Here is a 24,304-nt window from a genome sequence, read left to right on the forward strand (position 1 = left end):
GTCTAAACAAGCAAGAGAAGATTATTTTTTAATATTTAAAGTTGACATTTTTTGTACAAAGAGCCACTAGCTGGAGCACACTTTACACACCCAATCAACATGATATGCAATTTTATATAAATTTATATAAAACAAATCTGATACTGCATGATCCTAAAAAGTGTTAGAAGCACATGCTGTGTTTAAAAAGTAAAAGAAAAGGCTCATTAAATTGACAGCTTTATCCAATTAGACTGGATATGATTAATGGAAGCTTTATTAAGAAAATGTCAGAATGTAATCTAAACCATAATCTCCTCTCCAAAGCCTCTATTTTAGTAAAATTGACCTGAGTTTAAGCTGGTGAAATGCACTATACTAATAAATTGGTTGTGCAAAGCAAGTGTCTACCACAATACAGTACTGACTAAAGTAGCCCAACCATCCCAACCACAGTGGCCTCAATTGGGGATTCTGTGTTTTAGGGATATACAAAGAGAAAGATGCCCCCCAGTCTCAGAGAGCACAAAGTAGCAGTGACTGGATTTTTACTACTCATAAACAGCCAAGTTTATGTGCGTGCTTGACTTTGAAACCTTACATACACACCAATTATTGCTCAAAGATTTTTCTCAAAAGTGAACAAGTACCTGCAAAGCCATAGAAGTTGCTCAATAAACAACATACAATTCAGCACAGATCACTATGCAAGAGAAGGATTTTGGCTGACAAAGCGAGTTAGTGTTTGGTTTAGAGCATGTTTACTTTGGAGATACACAAAAAACTAGCGTCAAAGTTCAGCCTTAAACCCTTCCATTCCCCTTACATGAGCTATTCAACACATCTTTTCCGTACAGTGGCTTAAAGGTAAGTTTCTTTTATGTCTGCTGTTATTTTAGTTAGATCTGACACAAAGACACATATATTGCGGGGGGGGGGGGGGGGGGAGGGGGAAGACAGATGTTTTGCCTATATAAATGCAGCTAAACAATAATTAAACTTTGTTGAAGATGAGAATGTAAAGTTGGGAACTGCAGAGAGCAAATTCTTGCATGACAAAAGCAGAAAACACTCACTCATCAATAGCTACTACATAGAGTACCTTAGCCCTAAGGGCTTGATTTCTGGGGGTGGGGGAAAGACAAGCAATGAATTTATAAAGATGCAAGAAAAACACTGACTGAACTGAAGTCCTTCAGTCACAATGCAAAAACCTTTAAAAGGCAGCTGCTAGTGATCCTTCATTACTACAAAAACAAAAACAAAAAAAAAACCAACCCACATTATTTCTGATATGGAATAATCACCTTAAATGCTTTTAAGATTGTAGGCTTAACAGGGAGAATTTAATGGATTAAAATTTTTGCTTAATTACTTCAGTCCTGCTACAGCATGTTTGGAAATTTTTGTCTTCCCATGTTGATTTTATTCACATTTATACAGGCAAATGCATCTATACATTGCATGTCTATAAAACAGCTCTTGGCACTCTTTGCTAGTTTTAAAAACATTTTTAGCAATGCTTTTAGTAAGATTTTTGTACTGACAGTATTCAATGTTTTTTTCCTAGATTATACTGTAGATTACAGTTTGCTTTTTTTACTCAAAATAAATACTATCAGTGGAAACTGAGTTTATGAAGTCATCAAGTAACTTTCTAAACAAGGAATTTGTTCAGAAATCAAAAGCCTGGCAGTCGGACAGCCATGTTACAGTTTGAACTGATACAGAATTATTACATTCTTATATTTTAGTCTCTCTTTGTCTATCATATGAAGGAATTGCACTTTTTTGTATCTTTTTAAGGCCACTAGTTATTGCAACCCCTGGTTACAGCAAGAAGTCTCTCGGACTGACTTCTTGCTACAGTGTTCTACAGCTGAGGAAGGCTGATTCATTCTCTTCACATACTATGCATCTAAGGCGTAGTTCTTGGCTTCAAAAAAATCACAAAAAAATGCTACTGCCCAATATTCAATAGACAGACTAAGTTTTTCTTTGGAAAAAGGAGGTTCTACTTAAACACATTCTCAAAATAACTGAGATTAGAAATCTAGCAACAGAATAACATTAAGACTAGAGAAACAAAGTTCCAAATCTTAACTTAAAGAGACCTCACATCTTGAAGAAAACAGAGTACTACATACTGTGCAGTCCTACAGAAAGTAAACACAACCTAACAACAAGCAGAATCAAGAGCACCATTCACGAAAGAGGCAGATTAGTACACCACAGCTGTTAAAAGCGTGCACAGTCAAGGAGTAACACACCTGAGTAAGACAAGGCCAAGACATGCTTATGCCTAACACAGGGCAGGCAATCCCACTAAGGCCATTAAAGTACAAACGGAGGTCTTTCTCCAGGTTTTTTGCGACATGCATAGATCTTTATTCCATCCAATTTCAGCCTTGCCCTTCAAAAAACTCTCATAAAACTCCAATATTTTCCTGTAGCTAGGCAATATACATTTTTCAAGTTCTTCTGCACATCCCAGCCTTCCAATACGCTTCTTTAATAAATGCCTGGTCCCTCCTCCCAAGCTCAAACCTTTGAACTTATCTTCAGGTTTACTTGTTAGCATACATTAGTAACACAGTTAGTATACATTTGAAGTGTTACTTGTTTATAAATGAAGAGTCCTAGATATTTTAGGTAACCAGTTTGTTGCTGCTCAAATGTCAACAACTACTTCTCCTATGGCAAGAGGTCAACAGATCATTTGGCAGACTTGAGACATTGCATAAGCAAAAATGTTTTAGCAGTAAAACTAATTAAAGTGCTGTACCAGTAAAAGCACTGTCAAATAAGGTAACTACAGACCTTATGGTCTGACAGAATTCAAAGTGAATCTGAAATTCTCACTTAGGGAACAGGCAACCATGAAATGTAATCACCACACACCTTCTCAACCGTGTTATGTTGTCTTCCAGCTTTTAACCTCTCAGAATGAAGCTCCTACTTCATTTGTTTGCCCTTGCTCTCGTTATAACCTCCACATCTTGTGGAATCAAGGACTTCAGTGAGCATTTTGAAAGCCTTAAAGATGCACATCCACATGAAAATGAGACCTATGATATGCCAAACCTTCCACTGGAGTTCCACAGAGAAAATACTATCACTAATGATCTGATTCCTGAAGAGGAGGAGGAAGAGGACTATCTAGACTTTGAAAAGATACTGAGTGAAGATGACTACAGTGACATTATTGATGCTGGTCCATACATGATTTCTGAAATTCAGCAAGGAAATATTCTTGAACTTTTCCAAGGCAAAACCAGGATCCAGCGCCTTAATATCCTCAATGCAAACTTTGGCTTCAACCTTTACCGAAGTGTGGCAGACAAAGTCAACTCTTCAGATAATATTCTGATGGCTCCTGTTGGTATTTCTACTGCAATGGCTATGACTTCCCTAGGACTGAAGGGTCACACTCACCAGGAAGTGTTATCTGTTCTTGGCTTTGAAGACTTCATTAATGCCAGCACTAAGTATGAGCTCATGACTGTTCATAACCTCTTCCGCAAACTCACTCATCGGCTTTTCAGGCGCAATTTTGGTTATACACTGAGGTCTGTCAGTGATCTCTATATTCAAAAGGACTTTTCTATTCTGAATGACTTCAGAAACAATATGAAAATGTACTACTTTGCTGATGCCCAACCAGCTGATTTTTCAGATCCTAAGTTCATAACTAAAACCAATGAGCGTATCTTGAAGCTGACCAAAGGATTAATAAAGGAAGCTCTTGTGAATGTAAACCCAGCAACACTGATGATGATTCTTAACTGTCTTTACTTTAAAGGTAAAAATCTTTTATTTCATTTTTTTGCAACCTGAGATAATCCACTGATATGAATTGCATACTTCATTAGAAATCCAAGACTGCACTTAACTCTAGTCTACAGCTCAAAATAACCTATTATCTCCCTAGTTAAGAAGAATCTGTATTGTAAGTCCATATTTTGCATGTTTCTCTAGCACTCTGATGTTCCAATCATGCCCTGAAGTTACAGTGGGTACCGTACAAAGAGAGCAAACACTTATTACATCCAAAAACTTATACTCCAAAAGACAGAAGACAGATGAATGCAGAATAACCTCAGAAAGCATAAGCTTTGTAAGAGTCCCTTGGATGGTGAAGTTATTACTTTACACGTGAGTGCACATTATTAGTCAGATTTGCCCCTGTTTCAGGTTATTGGCTTCAATGAAACTGTATTAGTTGATTTCAGTTAAAGTACTTAACATTTCTGGAGTATTCAGGATTCATAGGAATGATCGGCTTTGAAGAATTTCAGTTTAAAGTGTGCAGTTTTCTATGATCAGAATGTGATCCTTGTCAGGATCACAGGGACCTTCTTCAGGGGACTGAAGAAAGGAACCAAAACAGTCCTCCACTGAAACTAAAATACAAATGCATCCACTCCTTGGAATATTTTGGTAAATTCAGTACAGACTGTCTGCTGACATGGGTTCCTACATGTTTCACTATAGGCTGAACAGTTAAAGAAGTTTGGGATAAAGACTGTACAATATATTCCTATTATAAATCCTTATTTTCAATTTCTCTACATTTAAATTTATAGCTTATAGTGAAATTTTCAATGCTGATCATCTGCCTCAGGTTGAAAGTTTGATAGTTTTTCAACAAACTTCTTTAATTGTATTAAGTGAGCAAGAGGTGGGAGCTACCAGTGGGAGAGGAACAGAGGACAGAAAAGAAATCTAGTACTGACCGTGTAAGATGAAAAACAGATGAAGGTGAAGTAAAACACCAGTAGGGAAAGATAGGGTACCACAAAAGGATAGTAATGTCAAAGTACAACACACTCCTTTCCATAGCCTAGAAAGGGGTTTCCTTTTCCTGATTATGTCCCTGCTTCCAGAAAACACATGCTCAAGGGCTCTCTTGCAGCTTCTTAGCATTTGATTTTGCAAGAGTGTTCTTATAAATTTATGTAATACACCTTTCTCACTTAAAAGGCATCACTTCCTTGAATAATGCTGCTTGTCCTTTTAAAAGCTCACGAGTAGCCATTACTATACAGTCCAAATAATCTCATGTTTTGAAGTGACCAAAGGTATTTGTATCCTTAAGTATACCTCTGATAATCCTATCGTAAATATATGGCTTTACTGACCGTTAAAAGAAATTACACAAAGTGAGGCAGATCCATTACTTTTTCCCTATTTGGTCAAATTTAAAGCATCTTTTGTTTTACAAGACATACTCTGATATTATTAAATGCTTGCACTATCTTAGAAAACAAAAACACCAGGCAAAAGTAGATAATCTTCCTATGGAAACTCTTGAGTCACCAAGCCTGAAGACACTTTTGGTTAATTTTCTTTCCCTCAAGGTGCCACAAAGGCCTGTTAGCCCAAACTGCCTTGTCTACCCAGAAGTTTCTTCTGCTGAATGCTGCAATTTCTAACTCTCAAAACCTGAAAGATCATTTTCATATTGATGTCTCCCATTCTTTCATCTTATGGCCACAGTCTTCTGGCACTTCCACTTCAAGTGGAATTGACCTTTTAAAAGCAAGTTCTGTTCTTGGGTTTCCTCGTTTCCCCACCAATCTTTTTAGACATGATGATTTTTGTCCACATCTTTCCATTTACAGTATTTACACTGCCTGTATCATTAGAGACAAGCTATGTTAAGCTCTCAGAGGTAAGCAACCTATGAGTATCCTCAGATACACACAGAGGCCCAGTACCACGCAAGATATTGAGTAAGGGAATACTTTCCAAACACCATAGAGTCTTAAACCCCTTTTATGATAAATATGATCGAAAAGGCACTGGAAGCTATTGAGTCTTGGGCAGGAAACAAGTTTTATCCTGGACAGATGTCCACTCTACCTCCAACTGAGATCCACCTCACCCATCTCCAGAACATTCACGTATGAGCTTCCTACCAAGTATCAGCTGGTTACTTTAGTCATGGTAGATCACGGCAGCTTCTGATAACTGACAAGTTTTGCCAGGTCCAAAATTGCTCTGCTGAGATTCTAGTCAATGCAAGAGAGAAGTCAATCAGTGGAGACAATTTCTGCCACTGCAGAAGGATTCAAAAGACGTCATGGCAGGAAGATTCAAAACAAGAACTCACAAAAGTCTGTGAAGTGCAGACTGGTTGCAGCTAAACCCAGACAATCGCAGGGCTCCTGCTGGAGAACAGTATTTTATCCCAAGACACAAACACTTGCCAAAGTGGAGTCAAGGGAAAAGTTTCCCAGCTCCTCACTTTCACTAGGAAGAGTTGATAAATTTCTCCCATTCCTTAGGTGATGACAGTGCTGATGAAGCTCCCCTGGCCAACAAACGCTTCAGGTCATTAGCTAGCTAGAGTCCTCACACTTCTGAATTTTGGTCCCCCAAAACCAGCCAGACGCTGTTTTTCCCTAACAAGGAAGACAACTTGCTTGGGCATGGCACAATTCATTTTATATCCCATTCCCTTCAAAGTTTTAACTATAATCTGACCACTTCTCAAATTGTTCCCTCTCAGTCTGACATATCAAGAAACTATTAGAATGCAAATCGGACTCGAGGCCTTTTTTTTTTGTTACCTTACAGTCAGCTAGGCAGAGTCCAATTAAGGATCTTAGAATCGCCTGCAACCTTTTCAAAAAGGTAGCAATTAAGGTTAAATTTGTAGTCTCTCCACACAGTCGCATTCAAACTCCCCATGTATTTGCTTGCCAACGGTGATCTAAAATCCAGAGTTCTAACAGGAAATACCAATAGCCTTATGTCCACTATAAAATTTTAACTGTGTCTACTGATTAAGGAATAATGTTTTCTCCAGAGCCAGTTTTGAAGAGAGAGTTTTAGTAACATTGCTATTAAAAAAAAAAAAAAAAAAAAAAAAACTTATTTGGCATAGTCAATAAATATCGGGGATAATACCCAACAAATCTCTACATAACATGATTCAAGCCCTGATGAAAAAGCCTTCTGGCCTGTAAAACTCTTCAGGATGTCTTACCATGAAAAGTTAATTCACTCAAATGAACTAAGTCATGGTAAAGCCTTCAGCACATTATCTTTTAAAACAGTGTGCAAAATGAAAAAAATTGTTACTTAGCTTGATGCAATAACAACACACTTCAAACAAACCATTTCAGTAATGATTTCAGCTATCAGATCATAGAAAAATAGCTGCCATTTGTTCTGTTAGGTGCAACATCTGCCAGATATTTTGCATCTGTTTAAACTCTAATTTCTTAATTCTCTAATTTCTTAATTTCTAGATTTCCTCTAGAAAAATAGTATACAAGCCCGTTCACATGTCCAATTTGTGTTTACTACTTATGTAATTCAGAGCATTCAAATTATACAAATGTTAAGTTAGAAATAAAGCCAGAAATTTTAAAGTCACTACAAAACCTGTCATCTTATTTAGGCTTAGTAAAAATTAACAATCTACTGCAGTATTTTCAAATTCACAAGCTGTTATTCTGGGAATATTTTATTAAACAAGGTTCTTAGGGTTTTTTGTTTACGTTTTCTGCATTGTGTTAACAGGAACATGGGAAAATAAGTTTCCAGTAGAAATGACAACCAAGAGAAGTTTCCGACTGAATGAAAAGCAAACAATAAAGGTTCCTATGATGCAGACTAAAGGGAACTTCCTAGCTGCTGCAGACCCCGAGCTAGACTGTGGTGTGATCCAGCTCCCATTCGTGGGGAACATCAGCATGCTGATTGTACTTCCACACAAGCTCTCTGGCATGAAAGCCCTAGAAAAGCAAATAACCCCTCAAGTGGTTGAAAAATGGCAGAGGAGCATGACAAACAGGTATCTGCTGAAAAGTTAGAGTCTTAATATACTATCTTGATGAGACTGGCAAGGGTAAGTAAACAGCACAGAAGATAACATATGGTATTTTTATTATTTTTATTTAGAACTAGTTAATGTTTTTAATCAAAAGATGGATTTACTGAACTAAATATCAGCACCAACAATCTCCCAGAATTTAAACACCAGTGAGAAATTGAGAGAGGTGAAGGTGGAAGTTTCTAATGAAGTCCCATTGTTCTTGCTATTAAGTATTTAATATTGTTGATTTTTAAAAAAATTCTTACTGATAAAGTTTGCAAAGAAGAGAAAAAATAGCAGTGTGATAACAACAGGCTATTTCTGCAGAACAACCTGGATCATACAGTAAGCAGCCTATGTTTATTTTAGCAACATGCGTATCAACACATCTGAAATGCGAGGTCATACATTCAGTAACTAACAATGCAGACCACAATTATGGGGGAGAGAAAAAAATTACGTAGTCTGTGTTATGGAAGATGTCAGACTAGATAGTATCTGTCCTCTGACTTTAAAACAGATGAAAAGAGATGATTTGAGGAGCCAACCTATTTCTACTGTATAGCAACATAGTAACAAAATAACATATCTCCAATTCACTACTCCTGAAAAATCTGACAGTTGAACATTTATTACAAGCATATGCAACTACGTACTGAAATGCTCACAGCCCTATAGCCTGTAGTCACAACTGATGTAAAGCATCACCAGTGCTATATTGACAAACTAACAGTTTTGGGAGGGGGGCTTAAAACTAATGTTGCCCAAATTTGAATGTGAAAATACAGTACAAATTCTTGTATATTCCTTTGTCCTGCTTGGTGAAAGTGATAGAAAACCCTGACATATAAACCAAAGGAATAATGCAAATATGTATTTTCCCCAATGATTTTTCATTTTTATTTCTATTTTTGCTAGAACAAGAGAAGTGGTTCTGCCTAAATTTAAGCTGGAGAAGAGCTATGACCTGATTGGTTTTCTGAGATCCATGGGAGTAGAACAACTGTTTAATGAAAAAGGCGACTATTCCGGTATATCAGATGAAAAAGTCACTATTGACAGGGTACTTACTCTTCTTCTGTTTTCATTCCCTTACTGATTAAAATATATCACCTGAAAACATGGCAACACAGTAACAATAACTCAGTTTGATAAGCTAAAATAATATATTATCCTGTCTTTCCTGGAGAATGTAGGAGGCATGAGGGTGGCTCTGTGCGTACTTGTACTCTGGTTATATAGTGAGGATTATGTTTAATCGGATGTCAAACTTACTAAAAGCATTGTGGCCATTCAGTCAGGAACAGGCCTATTCAGAAACCAAAACCAAAGGACTGTTGCCACATAGGAGTTACCACCAAAACCGTTGCTAGGAGCCAAATGCAGGATGGGGGATGAAAAAATGAAAGAAGGAGTGCTGTGAGCACATGATTTTGAGTATACTGAAGAGATCCTCTATTCCCCCCCCTCCTTTTTTTCCTCTCCACAGTTCAATCACCAAGGCACAATCACTGTGAATGAGGAGGGCACAGAGGCTGCAGCAGTCACCAACGTGGGGTTCATGCCTCTTTCTACTCAGATTCGCTTTGTTGTCGATCGCCCCTTTTTGTTTCTAATCTACGAACATCGTACCAGCTGCCTTCTGTTCATGGGTAGAGTTGCCAACCCTGCCAAGTCTTAAAAGCGGAGATCTCCAGCATGCTCTTATACACAGGCTGTATGATTACACATTAATATACCAATATCGTAAAGGAAATTTTATTGTCACATTACTTATTACAAAAGCCACTGCTATCAAAACAAAATATTGTATCTGCAGATAGTTTCATATGAATGGACTCACAGCAGTAGGTGATTTGACTGCAATTTAAAATGGTTAGTGCCATGTATTGATATAAGTGTATTCAAAAAAAAAAATCACAAAGTAATTTACACTTTGTGTTCTACTTCAGTGTATAAAATGTAATCAATAAAATATTTAGACTATCTGGATGCTTGAAGTTTAGCTCTACATTTGTGCTAGGGTGCCTATTTATAGGAAACAGAAATAAGGAATTCCTGGATACCTGACCGGTCTTAAAAATCTAAGCCTCTGCTGGGTATTTTACATAATCTGACTTGAAAAAGAATGGGTGTCTACATTCTTGCTTTTGCTTGCATCATTTAACATTCAACAGATTTATAGACCATGAACCTTATGGACCAGTGGCCAAACAGAAGGAGGAATGGAAATATTCATGGATCCACTATTTTTCCCCAGCCTAACTTCAATGATTTCAATACAGTTCTCCTCTGCTCTTCATCGGTACGAGCAATATCACAGTTAGGCCAAAAAGGTAAAATTAAATAAAGATCCTTAGAATACCTTTGATATTGAATAAATGCTCATTTCACCAGCTCTGTATCACCTATTCCTCTCTACCAAAAGTGATTTCTAGCAACCACAACATACGTTAAGGGTTCAAATACACTCTCCAGACTCAAATTTTATGGACAAAATCTTGTATGGCTTACCCTAAGACTGTAGACCTTGAGTCATCTGGGTAACAATATGCACACTAAACACAAATTCATTTCACATTTGAAAAAGTGAAAATGTATCTGCATTCTGTAGCATATTACTACCTGCTGGAGGAAGTGTTACACCTCATGTACAAGTTATTAAAATGGATGAACATAGTAATCTCTCCTACCTTCCTTTGCATCATACCTTTTAAAACATGTGCCTTATAATCTAGTGATTCTTAACTATTTGTAGCATCAAATACTACATGCCTCTAAATATATTCATATTTTAAATTTGTCTCATGTTACCAAAAATATGCAAAGTGAGCTACCAACCAACAGTTATTTTAGGAACCAAAAAAATTTTAAAAAGCTGTTTTCCAATATTGAGTTTAATTTACTGATTTCATTTTGCTTTTACATACTGCCATTTTTAATTTTGCATCTACTGCAGTTATTTGCCCCATACACAAAGCCTTTTAAACCTGACAGCAAATGAAATACCCATACTAAAAGGAACATGATGGTGAAGAGCTAATATCAAATAATAAGCTCAAACGTTCTCTTTACTCCTACCTTACACTGTGCTTATTCTTAAGACGGTAGGGAAAAATAATAATATTTAGTATTGAATCATTAACATTCACATACACATTTTATTGTTTTATCTATATTTAAAAATAAAATCATATTCAAAAGCTTAATTCTCCGTGCTCCCAAATTTAATTAGTTTATCAAAGATTAAATGAACTGGAGCATCTGAAATCAGGTATTTTTGAAACCTAGGTAACAGGAACTATTCAAGAGAAAGAGGTCAAGCAGAAAAGCAAATTAGCTGCTGCTTAAAACTCATGATCTTCATACATTGTGCAAGAAAGTCAAATATTTGCTTCAACAACCCTAATGTAACCATTAACTCTTGCTTCAGATTCTGGCACTCACTCCATTTAAAGGTCACATTGGTTAAGAAAAATGTAGTTAACACCAGCTACTTGGATCAATAAAAATTTGAAACAGAAAAGCATTTTCATAATTTTTATATTACATCTCTAACAAACAGTAATCTTTTTACATATGCAGGGATTGATCTTACTTTCACTGGAAGCAGTGCTGACATTAGCACTGGCTTCACCGATAGCGGGCAAATACTGCCCATTGCACTGTATGTCTCAAAACAGGACTAACTAGTTCATTCATAAACTGAGGAGCTATTGAATAGTAGTGATCCAAGATACTCCTAAAGGCATTCCTGTAAAGCCAGGATGTGGCCCTTGCAAACACTCGTGAATTGAGAGAGCTTATGTTGGAAATTGATGGAAGGGATGGGGGAAGGTAAGAAGCAGTAATTTAACCTTTAACTAGCGCTGCAAAATTAAAGATGCTAATTTTAGGCTACTCTCTGAAAGCTTCAGTAAAAAAAGTTTATGAGGGCAGAGTGTAAAGTAAATGAATCTTTCTACTTGCTAATGGACGCGCAATATCAACAAGTTACAAACAGGCATGCTGAGTAAAAGTATTTAATACATGCTCCCCTTTTGTCTCACTAGTTGTACAGAAAACATCCCAAAGAAAAATTCAACTTCAGGAGGAGAGAAAAATTACCTGATGCTTTTTGTCCTCCAGTTAAGTTTGTCTATGGATCTTTTAGGCCTGAATTTTTTGTAAAAGGTCCAAGAGTTAGGTGACTAGTCCTACTGACTTCAAAACTCAGCTCAGACATATCAAGTTTTCTGCTGGAAAGCTAGAAAAGTTGCAACACCAATTTCTGGCTGGATTAGTAGTTTCATTTGGTTTAAAAGAAATTGTTTTTCCCCTGACAGAAAACACTGTCAACTGAGACCAAAAACAGACATACATCAAAATAAATCAGTCTGGAATGGCCATCAGCGTCCTTGCACATTTCCTAAAATGCTTTTAACATGAAAGCTGATTCTAGTTTCAGAAGACAGAGTACTTCCTCCCCTTCCTTCCTCCTCCATTTCAATGATTCATCTTTTTTTTTTGTTGTTTTTCTTCTTCTTAAGAAGCAAACTTCACTCTGCTGCCAAGCTAGGATTTATTTTTAACTCTGTTTCTATTAACTTTTGTTTTTCAGTTTTCTCCTCAGGTCATTTTTTTTTCCAGTTACGTGCTGCTTATTACATTGCACACTGATTATTATTCAGAAAAATATACCCTATGGTATTATTTAGCTCATGAATCTTTTGAATTCATGACTAGCAACAAATTAACTCTGAAACACAAAAGATTAGTTATTTTAAAAGATATGTCATTATTAAACAAATTCTTATTCAAAGCATCTGCCTTTGCAATAGCACTGATACTTGATACATTAGAGAAATTATTCTGTTTGCAACTACCCAAACACTGGATACTCACCACAGCAATAACAGGAATAAGCACACCCAGATTCCCTGCACTACTGGAAGCCTGGAAAAGAAATAAGAAGTTTTCATCAAAACATCTACAAAAGCTTTTCTAAAATATTTGCTACTTGACATATTTCAAGCATCAAACATTCCTACTCCCAATGCCAATGAAAATATACATAGCCAATTACAGACCTGAATCTTGCAATTAAGACGGACATGAGTTGGCCCAGAGAACAACCTAGAAATCCACAGGACTGTGCACAGATCCAGCAGTCTTTCAACAAAACTCTCCAGGTGGCTTCTCATGGATGAAGCCAGTCACTGTGGCCCTGCTGCAGAACCTAGGCATAAAACTCAAAGCATGTACTACCCACCCCCGCCTTCTGCGGCTTCAGCATTGGAAAGACGACGATTTCCCACTAAATAGGTGAATGGAAGGGACCCCACGACAGGGTCTTCTATATTCACAACTCAGCTATTATGCCTTGGTCTCAAGGGGGAAAAATATCTATTGATATCATCTCTATTTTGACACCCAACAACCGCTAGAAAAACGCTTGCTTAAATGGGTGTCCACAGCCAAGTGTCAAGCACTTGCCAAAAGTCTAATTTTACTACTGAAGCCAAAAATAATCAGTCTGTAAAAAAGACAGATTTCAAGAACTTATTTCACTAGAAAACACTGCCCACTCTGCTTAAGTACAAAAACCATAAGGAAAATAAAGATTTGCTTTGATTTAGTAGGATCTTTTTAATTGCATTATATACAAGTATGCTTGCTCCTTGGCCAAATACAATGTTAAAAAATGGAAATGTTCACTTCACTCAGCACAGATTGTCTCTCGCCTTCTCTGGTAAGGCAAACAGTGATGGCACAGATATGATGCACAGAGACATTTCTGAAGTCCTTCCCTCCCTCCCACATCCCTCCACCTTGAGTCGGGAGGGATGAGAACTCTCCAGCTTCCTCCTTACAAAGGGAGACCAGGTAACAGAGCCCCGGTGCCGCAGCGGGGAGGCAAGGCAGGCCATGCCAACAGGGCACAGCTTTCCGTGGAGCGGAGCAGACCCAAAGGAAGGAATTACAATAAACGCCAAATAGCCTTCAGATGAGATAACATCGATGAAGCCCAACTAAAATGCATTTTTCTTATCTTTCTTGTAGTGTCCAAGACAAAACCAAACAACAGTTGGGCCCTTAAATATTTTCAAAGGAAGTAAGAGAATATCACTTGGTCAACTCTAGGGTCAGAACAACTGGAATCTGTCACACAAATTCTGGTGCTAACATCAGGACAGTCCCCTTGCACATGATAAACTGCTGCAGAGTAAGCGGAGATGCAAAAGATGCAAGGTAACTCAGCTAGCCAGAACACAGCACGTGACACCACCACATGCAATTGCAGAGCACTTGCTTTTCTACTAGCATTTTTGTTATAAAAACAGTATCACCTCCTTTACAATAATATTCAGCACCAAAGATGAAGGGGATGCCATGACTTCCATCCCTGGGCATATCCAGAGGACATTCGTGTTGACTATTAGCAGTAACAAAAATATCCCCCCGCAAGCCAGTTTCTGCATGGCTGAAACATCTGGTTTAAAAAACACAACCACGACAACCACTCCCACAAAACAAAAAAGACCCTGAAGGAACTTAATAGTTATTGAGCCAATTTAAGTTAAAAAAGATATGCTGAGAAGCAGAACATAAACAATATTATAACTCTGACCACCAAAGACAAAGAAATTTGTTTTTGTTCATTTGCAAATATTCCAAAGTGATTTTCAAAACAGGTGGGAGCATAGCACATGCAGGGTCTTTCTTACTTTAACTCTTCTTGCAAATGAATCAATCCAGTCTTCAGAATACCTTTCATAACTTTTTACTCTATGTTGAGTAAAAAGTGTTCTAGTAAAAACTGCTATCAGTATTTTCAAAATAAAGAAACACTGCCTCCTAGCTCAAACCCAGGCTAAATCAGCTGCACAATTTTTCATTTGCAGGCAGCTTTAAGTCAGAGCACGTTTGTCTCCCATAGTAATTCTGAGACTTAAACAGCCCCAAAATATCACCAAATGAATAAGGGTGGATTCTAATTTAAAAGCATCATTTTAGAAAAATGTTCACAAGCTGTTTAACCATTTCAGCCTGCTTATCTTCAGTAAAAGAATCTACAAAACCCGTGCAGAGCGATTTTCCACCAGAGATTTAATGGAAGGTAAAGATCCTGGACTTGTCCTAGTTCCCTTTTAAGAGTAACTGCCATCCCTGCTTAAATGCAGTCTATCTTCAAAGCAAACAGATTCATTTCAAAGGGATTTGCCAAGAGAGTTCACCATACCCATAAAAGGGTAAAGAAAGAACTTTGCACGATTAAAGTGTAGTATGCACAGAACAAGAAAAAAATAGGATAAAAAGAGAACAATCAGTACTAACATTTCAAATGCTACTGATAAAATTTTAGCAGCAAACATTACTTTCCAGTTAAGGGTTTTAAAGTAAGTACAATCTTTCATCATTTGCAATAACACAGAGTCTATAAATAGACACATAAATGTAAAACAGCAACATGGTTTGAACAAAAAACTTTTGGTCCGCTGCACTGCTTGAGACTCAAGTAAAAGCATCAATAACCTAAAGCGGAATTTTTCTCCTCCTTGGCCTCCCCAGTTAAAAAAGAGGAATTACAATTCAGTGCACAGTCAAAACAAGTCACAGCTGGAAGAAAATTTTTTTTAAAATATTTCCATAGACATACATGATACCCAGTAGTTTTCAACAAAAGAAAGATGATGCAAATTGAATGGTGTAAGTCAGGACAGGATCAGGTCTTATGCAAACTAATTCACATGCACCTTGCTTTCAGGAGTCTCTCATAATATCAGCAGTGATTATAAACAAATACAGAATAGTCCCACTGTAAGAGAGTGTGCAAAGTGGTGTTTACCTTAGAAAATTTTATTGAAAGACCTCTATTTAAGCATCTTAGAAACAAAACCTGAAGTTCAAACAGTGTAGTTGCTAGATACCGGTTAAAAAGACTTAAAGGCAATCAAGATCTGCATATCTTTCATGGTAAACCACATTGCATTCATTGAGAATTCACAGCTCACTAGAGTAAGACAGGAATTCTGAATTTACAGACACAGCATGCACAGGAGCTACAGCTAAAAGCATTGAGACAAACAATAGGTATCTCGAAAAATAAAAAGCAAGTACATGGATTTTAGTTTCCCCTTACAACTAGGAAAACTGACCTATTTCAAAAGGAAGAGTTACCTGACTCCCCTAAGGAGAAGAAAATACTGTAGAGGTGAACAGCTCTCAAAATGCATCTCTAAGAAATCTCAACTTTCCAGTATGAACATATTTTAAGTATTAAAGCGTGTAAGTGTGTATTTCTTTATAGATATAAAACCCTCACAAACACCTTGATTTTTGTAAAAATTATCCAAATGAAATTCAGAATACCAAGAAGTTATTGCAGGGAGGAATATAACTGGATGAAGGCTCTGGTTTTTAATGAACAGGAAGTAACTACATTTTGCTTCTCAAATAATAATGTAGATCTTGAGTGCAGAAATCAAGGTTAAAAGCTTGTTTATGAGGATATTTTAGCACAAGGAAGAGAGGGAGATATTGTGGGAAAGGATGAGATTTTTGTTTGCTTTTTAAAATTGAATAGGTATGTCTAAATTGCTAAACTTCGTGCGAAGACAGGGAAAAAAGCTAATATGAAGTAAGGCAAAAAAGTCAACACATAAGAAAAGAGTGGAAAACTTTGAGTGAATAAAATAATCACTTATAAACTGCTCCAGTAGAAATTTAACTAGCATTTCAATGCACTCCTCTTCCAGACTTTCTCATAGACTGAAAAAAACCAAGCTACACACAATCAGAAGAGTATCTCGGGATTAATCAGGATGACAGCTGACTCTGCTTTGAGCAGGAGGTTAGACTAGATGACTTCCTGAGGTCCTTTCCAACCTGAGTTTTGCTATGATCCTATAATACTACTACAATTAGAAACAGAATTCTGTCATATTTAATGACACTGTAAGAATGTGTAAGAAGTGCTCAGCAATCACTCTTCCATATTTCTCTTTGGAGCTCCGCCTAGACTAGACCTACCTCTCTCACAAACTCAGACACAGCTGAACAATAGGTACACTATTACTTTATCTTAGATATTATGCACAGATTAGTTAAGTGCTTGAAAGGCATTAGAGATCTGCACTCAAATTCCACAATGTGAACACACTCTTAGGTTTAAAGACGTGTGTGCGCACATGCACATGTGCAAGGGTCTGATTTTCAGTTTTAAAAAGGTACAAAAGACTATGTTTAACAGCACCATCCATATCAATGCAAAGCTGCATGGAATCAAAAATCAGCAAGTATCTTACCTTCAGTGCTGGTCCTTTTTCACTTGCTCTCTCACTAGCTCTCTTTCCTTCTAGCCCAAGCTGAACAAACAGTTCCAGCAAGTTCATTAACAGTTCATCCACAAGGTGTTCTCCTTGAATGTTAGCAGCTATGTTAGCTAGGGCATTAATGACTGCTAAGGAGCAGTGTCTGAAAAGAAAGGAAAGTTATGAACAATCAACTCCTCAGCATGAAGTTTTATATTTTCAGTGCCTTATTAGTAGCGCTGGTCAGTAACTCTTGTAATAGGGCTACTGACATGTTTTTTACTCAGTGGTTTCTTACGAACAGTGGCATGTCACTTTACTGATAATTGGACTACATTCAATATTTAACTGAAAAGCTATTTGTTAGCTTTGCCTCTGGCAGATGTTTTATGCTGCTGTCATTGCCAAAAGATGGCTTTCCTAAAGCAGATATGGCCACGGACAAAAAACAGTAAAGGGCTGTATTTCTGGAATGGGAAAGCTCCTCAGCAGAAGAATCAGAACTAGTGTCAGTTGTCATTAAAGCTGGGATTGCACTGGGTCGGAGAGCACCTGAAAACATATTGATGAGAACAGTCCTCTTGCTTACTCGCATATTGCATTAAAAGATGCCTGGACCAGCTCAACTACCAATGAAGTCAGTAATAATCTTTAATTAAGGTACTAGAATGCATACTTATATACTGAGAATTAAATTGTTTACAGTTTGTGTTTAATTCCTAACAAGTACTAGGACCACATTTAAAATAGGACCACATTTAAAAAAAAACTTTATTAGGTTTTATAGGCTAATAGATTAACTACTATAGTTACAGATAACATAAATCATCAGTGCCAATTATCATTTACCATCATCAACTCCTTACAGAAAAAAATCACTACCTGTAGTAAAAAACATTTTTAAGAATCTGTACATTATGAAGTGTTATTATTTCTAAAATAATTACTAGTTTTCAATATCAAAGAAAAAAGTATAATTTGCAACCTCACTGTAAAACTCATACTGGAAAAAAATGAAAATCTATGACACAGCATGAAGGATATTTGATATAGCACCCATACAATTAAGAGAGACAGCTAAGTGTTACCTGTATCCATGATCTTTATAATCTTTCGTGGCAGAGTAAACAACTGAGCTTGCTTTAACACTGATCTGCTGAAACAGATTCCACACCTCCTGGTAAATATATTGCTGAAAGAAAACAAATCATTAAGTAGAGCTTATTGGATACAATGTCTCTGCAGAATGATCCCCTAAAAATACACTTTAAATATTATGAAGCTCTTCAAACAGATGTCCACTCATAGCCTGAGCAATAGCTTCAGCTTCCTAAAGCACACAGTAGTAGTACTTTCATTAATGTTTTTAATTGCTCAGATGTTACAAAATGTATCAAGTTCTTTAACTCTGTCCTCTTGATACAATACTTTTTTCAGGTCTCTGTTCTACCAATTCTTACTCACTCACTCTGAATCACGAATTACTTTTGGAAAAAGTCAGTCAATTAATCCTTGAATCATTGAAGAAGGCAATCCGTAACTTTAAAAGTTCAGGGGTCTATGAGTTTTCGGACTTTAATTACTGATATAAAAAAAGGCAACGTGCATCTATTTTGGATGTAGGCCAAGTTTATAAACTATTTAATATCTTTTGAAAACACTAACATTGAGGTGTTTTTTCTTTTTTGTTTAACTTTGATGATTTTACAGAGACTAATTTTCTTTGTGGGGCAGCATTTTACACATTATTAATTAGTTTTTTTCCTGATGCCACTGAGACAAGAGCATTGTACAGCAGCACTATATGTAGTGAAGATAAGAAAAAAAAATCTGAAAATGCAGTTTCTAAAATACAAAGTTTCCCTTTAACCAAAGGAAAAAGATCATGAACTGTGGCTCTCTTGGCCAGCTCTTTCCTTACATTTCCAGTGATAACCAAGCAGCCCAGCTGGTCAATGATGAGTACATCAAGAGGGGAAGGAGGCTGACAGAACTTCTGCTGTAAGATCTGTAGGATGGGTTCCATTACTTTCGGGGTGTCCCTCAGTGCCACTGCAATGTGTCCTAAAGCACGAATGGTGTGGTCAGGAATCAAATGAGCTTCCCTATTACAAAACAAACAAAAAGAATCCAAAACCAGACATGTAATTGTTCAACAGTTAACAAGAGCTACAAGCATAGTTACACTCCACATAAGAAACAATCCACATACTAAACATAAATATTACTAACAACTTTATTATTACACCTCCATACACCCACCTACCTCACACAGTAACATTAGAGATGTACCTGCACAGGTCTGCTTTTCAAAAAAGCTCAAACCCACTATCCAAGAGACCCACACTGATCTCTGTGCCAACTATTCTAGAAACATTAGCAGAAACGGATAAAAGCGATTTGCAAAACATTTAGACATGACAGTCAAACCAGCTATTGCAGCATCTTCCCTTGGAAATTTCCTGGTTGGTAAATATCTTAGAAAGGGAAGCAAGTCAGACTCCACAAGTGACAACAAGTTGTGTCAAACCATAAAAACCTGAAGGACATAGCAGAGAATCTAATTCAATCTAGGACTAGAAATAGGCTAGTGCTCACCACAGATCTCCTGATTTTATCACATAAAAACAGCTCTATACCTCTCAGTATCAAAATAAGGGCTCAGCTCTGCAAAGATTTGCATGGGAATATCTTGATCCCCACATACAAGCTCACTACTCTCGGTGACATTTCATTCTAAAATAATGCTGTCAGTCCTTATGCCCTGGAATGAGCTTAGGTTCACTAAGAGAAGGAAAAATTGGCTTTATGACTAACAACTTACTTATCACTCTCTTGTGAGATGTACAGACGGTTAGACAAACTGGCAAGAAAGGCCTCAACAATCACTGGGTCTATAGTCAAACCAGCTTTCAAGCACCTGGAAGAACAATGAACAGAAAATCTGCTAGAACAGCCAGTGAAAAATGCATGAATTCAACATTGCACTTTTTACTATTGTAAATGGCAGAAAGAAGAATGCACACTGGGTATTAGGAAAAAAGTTTATACTGAAATTTAAGAGTAGAGTGCCTAGGTAGGCTGAGGAAGGGTAAGTAAACCCTGTTCAGCAAGTTTGATGCTTTGCCTGACAAAGCCTGCAGCCAGAAATCTCTACTGGTGCTTTCTCCAGTAACAGTAAAGATGGGGATATGCAATAATGTAATTTTAGAATCCTCTGCATTAGAAACCTCAATCTCTTGTCTCTAGTCACCAACTATTTGTCTTCCCTACAGCTCTGAATAGCCACCTAGAAGGGTAGAATAATCATTACATTGACTGCATCTGAGGGTATACTAGTCCTACTACAGGAAGCTCAACATGGTAATCTGAGGAGAAAACAAAAATCCCACTGAGTATTAAAATGGTGACTAGCACAAATTAGGTACATGGGAAGCAAAACAACGCAACTAGACAAGTATTTTACAATTAGGACATAAACAGAAGTCAGGGATCATTTGAAGGAAAACAAAGTGATGATCAAAAAAGGCAAAAAAAGCTTCATAGCACAGACCAGTACCTTCTAAATGGTCACAGTACTCTTCTGCTGGGGAAATAGAACATGTGTTCCAAAATGGTACCCGTCCCCATTGCTACCGTGCAACTTTTACCTGCAGATGTTGTCTATGGCAATGTCCCGAAGCTGTTCGTACATGGATGGTTGACTTTTCTTGCCAGGCATCACATTCAGAGTGGACTCCGAATGCTCATTGGTTACACTAATTTTGATGTCATTACCACCTACTAAGAACACAGAGTACAGAAATCAACACCTTTTAAAATATCTTCCTGCCAGTCCCACACCAAGACAAGAGTATATAGGCTGGGTAATACTCAGTAAACAAATGCAAAACAGGCTAATTTACAGGTCAGAGAGTTGTGCTGAAGAACTTTGAAACTGCATGTGTTGTCACTACACTCACAAGATATCGCTGCATTTAATTACTCCTAAATTTAGTCACCTCCACTTCTCATCTGTTCTGATGCTGCTTTAGCCAAAGTGGATTAAATAGAACATTGGGGGGGGGGGGGGGCGAGGGGGTTGTTGATCATAGCTTGATATTATGATTAAAAAAACAAGTGCCAGGTACCACCAAGATGGTCAGAGGACTGAAGCACATGACCTATGAGGAGAGGCTGACCAACACAGCCTTGTTCAGTCTGGAGAAGGGAAGGCTTTAGGGGAACTTCACAGTAGCTTTCCAATCTGTAAACAATGTTACGGAGAAGACAGAGCCAGGCTCTTCGCTGAGGTGCACACTGAGACAATGAGACACAATGGTAACAACAGGGAATGTTCCAACTGGATGCGTGAATTTTTTTCCACTACGAGAATTATTAAGCTTTGGCTCAGTTTGTGCAGTCTCTGTACTTGGAAGCTTTTGAAGGCTTGAATGGAAAAAGCCCTAAGCAGTCTGCTCTGAAAACAGTGCAGAAGGTTGGGCTACATGACTTTCCAGGGTCCTTTCCACCCTGAATGAGTCTATGATTCTATGAATAGTCAAGCAAGTGGCTTACAAAACCTGATTTTATGGTTTTTTTTCCCCCACGCCAAATACTTCTATAATTAAATCAGCTGGAATTCTTGTCCAAAACCAAACAACTATTAGCACCCAGATTAGCAAACCGAATTTACTTCGGGATAATCCAGTTCCTCAAGAAAACAAAAGGCGCTTACAAGAAGATCATAACAAGCGTGGAGTTTTGGATAAGACAAGAAGAGACAAATTCTATGCAAAAAAATAAATAGCACAGAACAGGAGAAAACAATTTCGTATATTTTATACTAGCATACAAATCTATTCTGAAAACTCTCCTAAAACAACATTAACTTGCTCAAAATCTGCATCTATTTGTCTATTTCAATGCCAAAGTTACATTTTCAGGGATAAAACAGGAAAAGTCTTATTTTCCTTTTTTACTCATTTTCTATCACCAGTAGTATTTATTGTACTGTTGTACAATACTATTGTATTGACTTAGTGAAATCAGTATACACAGACCTGATGAAGCAGTATGATTTGAAAGAAAAAGGTAACTGACCATGTGTGGTATACAAACATTTCACAGTTCTCTTTCTGCAAGTAAAACACTCCAAAACTATATTTCTGCACAGTGCTTTTCAGAGTTAGACTGAAGTCTCAGTACACCTATTCATCTCTAGGTAACACCAGCTGCCTCACTACTTCTAGTATCAGAACCCATTATGCATATTTACTCTGGTGCAACTCCTCCACATTACTAAACAAAAGGCAAGAGGGATTAGCTTTCCTTGTTCTAAAATGTGGGTTATAACGTAGTAAAGGTTAGATTAAAAAGATGAAGTCTCTTAACACATTTGAATTTTCATGTCTTACCCACTCATTTTCTCTCATTAAAAACGCACAGAAAAATTCTGTTCCATGTTGGCCATTATTAACAAAATCATCACCAATGATTACCTGCTGATTTTCTTGCAGCTTTTTAATATGACACCTTTCTGCCTCATATAGACAGAAGTGGTGGATTCTACAAGGCTGTCAAACTAGGAAAACAGTATTTTTCATGGCAAACTGAAATCACAAAATAAAAAAATGGAACCTTGTATTGCTAGCCATTTTTCCAAAATTAACATCAAACACAGAAGAAACCTTAAAAGGCTCACATTTTTAAGGATTTGGAAGTTGAATCACAACACTTCCTCATCCCTATGTGTATGTAAACATCTAAAAACATCAAAAAGCCATATAAGTTGCAACTTTATCACTAGCATATCCTTTGGAATACTGCTTTTTCTTTACCTGTGTGATACTGGCTATGATACTTATAAAGTTTCACAAGCACAGGGGAAGGTATCACAAGAAAGTCTCTCAGAGATGGATTGACAGAATGAACCACAACTGGGAAGCGCTCACACAAACGACCTAGACCCTAAAAGAGAAAAAAAAAAATTAGCATATAGCATTTTGTTTGAAGCAACAGCACAACTTTTATTTCAATTGTAAACTTATGACTTCAGTTCAATACAAAAAACAAAGATAGTTCTGAGGCATCCAGTTTTTAGTGGAATATTTATGAATTTCAAGCCTCTAATTCTTCTGGCTTATTCTAGAGTGTGGCACACCAGTCAAGCCTTGCAGCTTTCTTCCAGGTGATTTCGCATGAAGTACATGAAATGAACCACACTCTAAAATTAAAGTTACTGGGTAAGTTCTGATATTTAGAGAATCCTGAAAATTCATAATTCTAATTTTGAAAATAAAACAAAACAAAACTACATCTGTAAGACTATGAGAAAGTGTCCAACAGGAAGAAGACACATAAAAACTAGAATAACCAGGTCATAGTATTAAATAGCAAAGCAATCTACCAGTGCTAGTACTTTTTTTTTTCCAGCTGTTTATGTAATACACTATGAAACTGAACATTTTAGAAACGAAATACTGGTTAAAAAAACTCAATACTCTTCTTCAAAAACAACTTGAGCTAAAAAATTCCAAAAGCACTCCTCTACTGCAGTTCTATTTTCCACACCAGCCCTCTAAAATCTAGATGTAGAAGACACTGACGTAAAGTAATACAATTAGTAAATGAAAGAAACTCTTTCTAGTAACATGTAAAATCCCCAAAGATCCCACTCACTGATATAAATAAGGTCAAATACTGTCAAGACAGACCTGCAAACAGCAAATTAGCAGTGGCAAGTGAGCAATGATGACTTTGCTAGAGGTTTTCGACTGCAGCTTTTCTGACAGCTTGATGCACAGGTTTTCTGCACCTTAACTCCAAAAAGCCAACACACAAATTAATGTTTATCAGAATTGTTATTAGCCCACACAGAACCCTATGCTCATTGGAATGCCTAAAACACATGGAGAATTTGTCATTCACTCTCCTCATCCTATAATTTCTCAACGATATTTAGCACTTTTTCCAGGGAAAAAAAAAGTTTTGGAAACTTAATATCTGCAATGAACAGCCCTGACAAATACTATGACTGAAGGAAAGACAATACTTAAAGTTGATTTTGAGGGTGCTGCTCATTTGACAGAAATCAAGTATTTCAAGGTTCAAAGGAAAAAAAATCCTACATATAATTCAGAGGATGTAATGGGACCAATAAAAAAAGTCAGAAAGAGCTTCCTAACAGTGATAGCAATGAAGAAAACAACATTTTCTTTAAAGA

The 24,304-nt window shown here is 37.0% G+C and overlaps 2 protein-coding genes across 4 annotated transcripts in view; one reads left to right on the forward strand and one right to left on the reverse strand.

The window, feature by feature from the left end:
* PI4KA (phosphatidylinositol 4-kinase alpha) overlaps window positions 1-24,304 on the reverse strand; it is a 65,925-nt gene that overhangs the window by 29,772 nt on the left and 11,849 nt on the right. For 2 of the 3 annotated variants that reach the window (XM_026104287.2, XM_064522156.1), the window contains exons 12-19: window positions 23,796-23,896; window positions 22,920-23,049; window positions 20,751-20,883; window positions 19,925-20,020; window positions 19,022-19,205; window positions 18,189-18,292; window positions 17,095-17,263; window positions 12,692-12,742 (exon numbers count right to left, since the gene is read on the reverse strand). In XM_026104287.2, the coding sequence (XP_025960072.2) occupies window positions 12,692-12,742; window positions 17,095-17,263; window positions 18,189-18,292; window positions 19,022-19,205; window positions 19,925-20,020; window positions 20,751-20,883; window positions 22,920-23,049; window positions 23,796-23,896 (968 nt within the window). The remainder of the gene's footprint in view (window positions 1-12,691; window positions 12,743-17,094; window positions 17,264-18,188; window positions 18,293-19,021; window positions 19,206-19,924; window positions 20,021-20,750; window positions 20,884-22,919; window positions 23,050-23,795; window positions 23,897-24,304) is intronic. The other variant, XM_026104288.2, reaches the window with a different exon arrangement.
* Window positions 739-10,337, forward strand: SERPIND1 (serpin family D member 1). The gene is made up of 5 exons (XM_026104289.2): window positions 739-846; window positions 2,910-3,781; window positions 7,513-7,786; window positions 8,726-8,870; window positions 9,297-10,337. The coding sequence occupies exons 2-5, from the start codon at window positions 2,926-2,928 to the stop codon at window positions 9,486-9,488; spliced, it is 1,467 nt and encodes a 488-aa protein (XP_025960074.2). The 5' UTR covers window positions 739-846; window positions 2,910-2,925; the 3' UTR covers window positions 9,489-10,337.

This window comes from Dromaius novaehollandiae, chromosome 17, assembly GCF_036370855.1.
Source record: "Dromaius novaehollandiae isolate bDroNov1 chromosome 17, bDroNov1.hap1, whole genome shotgun sequence".
NCBI classification, from domain to species: Eukaryota; Metazoa; Chordata; class Aves; order Casuariiformes; family Dromaiidae; genus Dromaius; species Dromaius novaehollandiae.

Excerpts from the sequence above, each read along its gene's own strand:
- SERPIND1 (XM_026104289.2), top strand. The coding sequence starts at position 2,926 with ATGAAGCTCCTACTTCATTTGTTTGCCCTTGCTCTCGTTATAACCTCC. Across the intron at positions 3,782-7,512 it reads TAACTGTCTTTACTTTAAAG|GAACATGGGAAAATAAGTTT; the intron begins GTAAAAATCTTT and ends TTGTGTTAACAG. Across the intron at positions 7,787-8,725 it reads CAGAGGAGCATGACAAACAG|AACAAGAGAAGTGGTTCTGC; the intron begins GTATCTGCTGAA and ends TATTTTTGCTAG.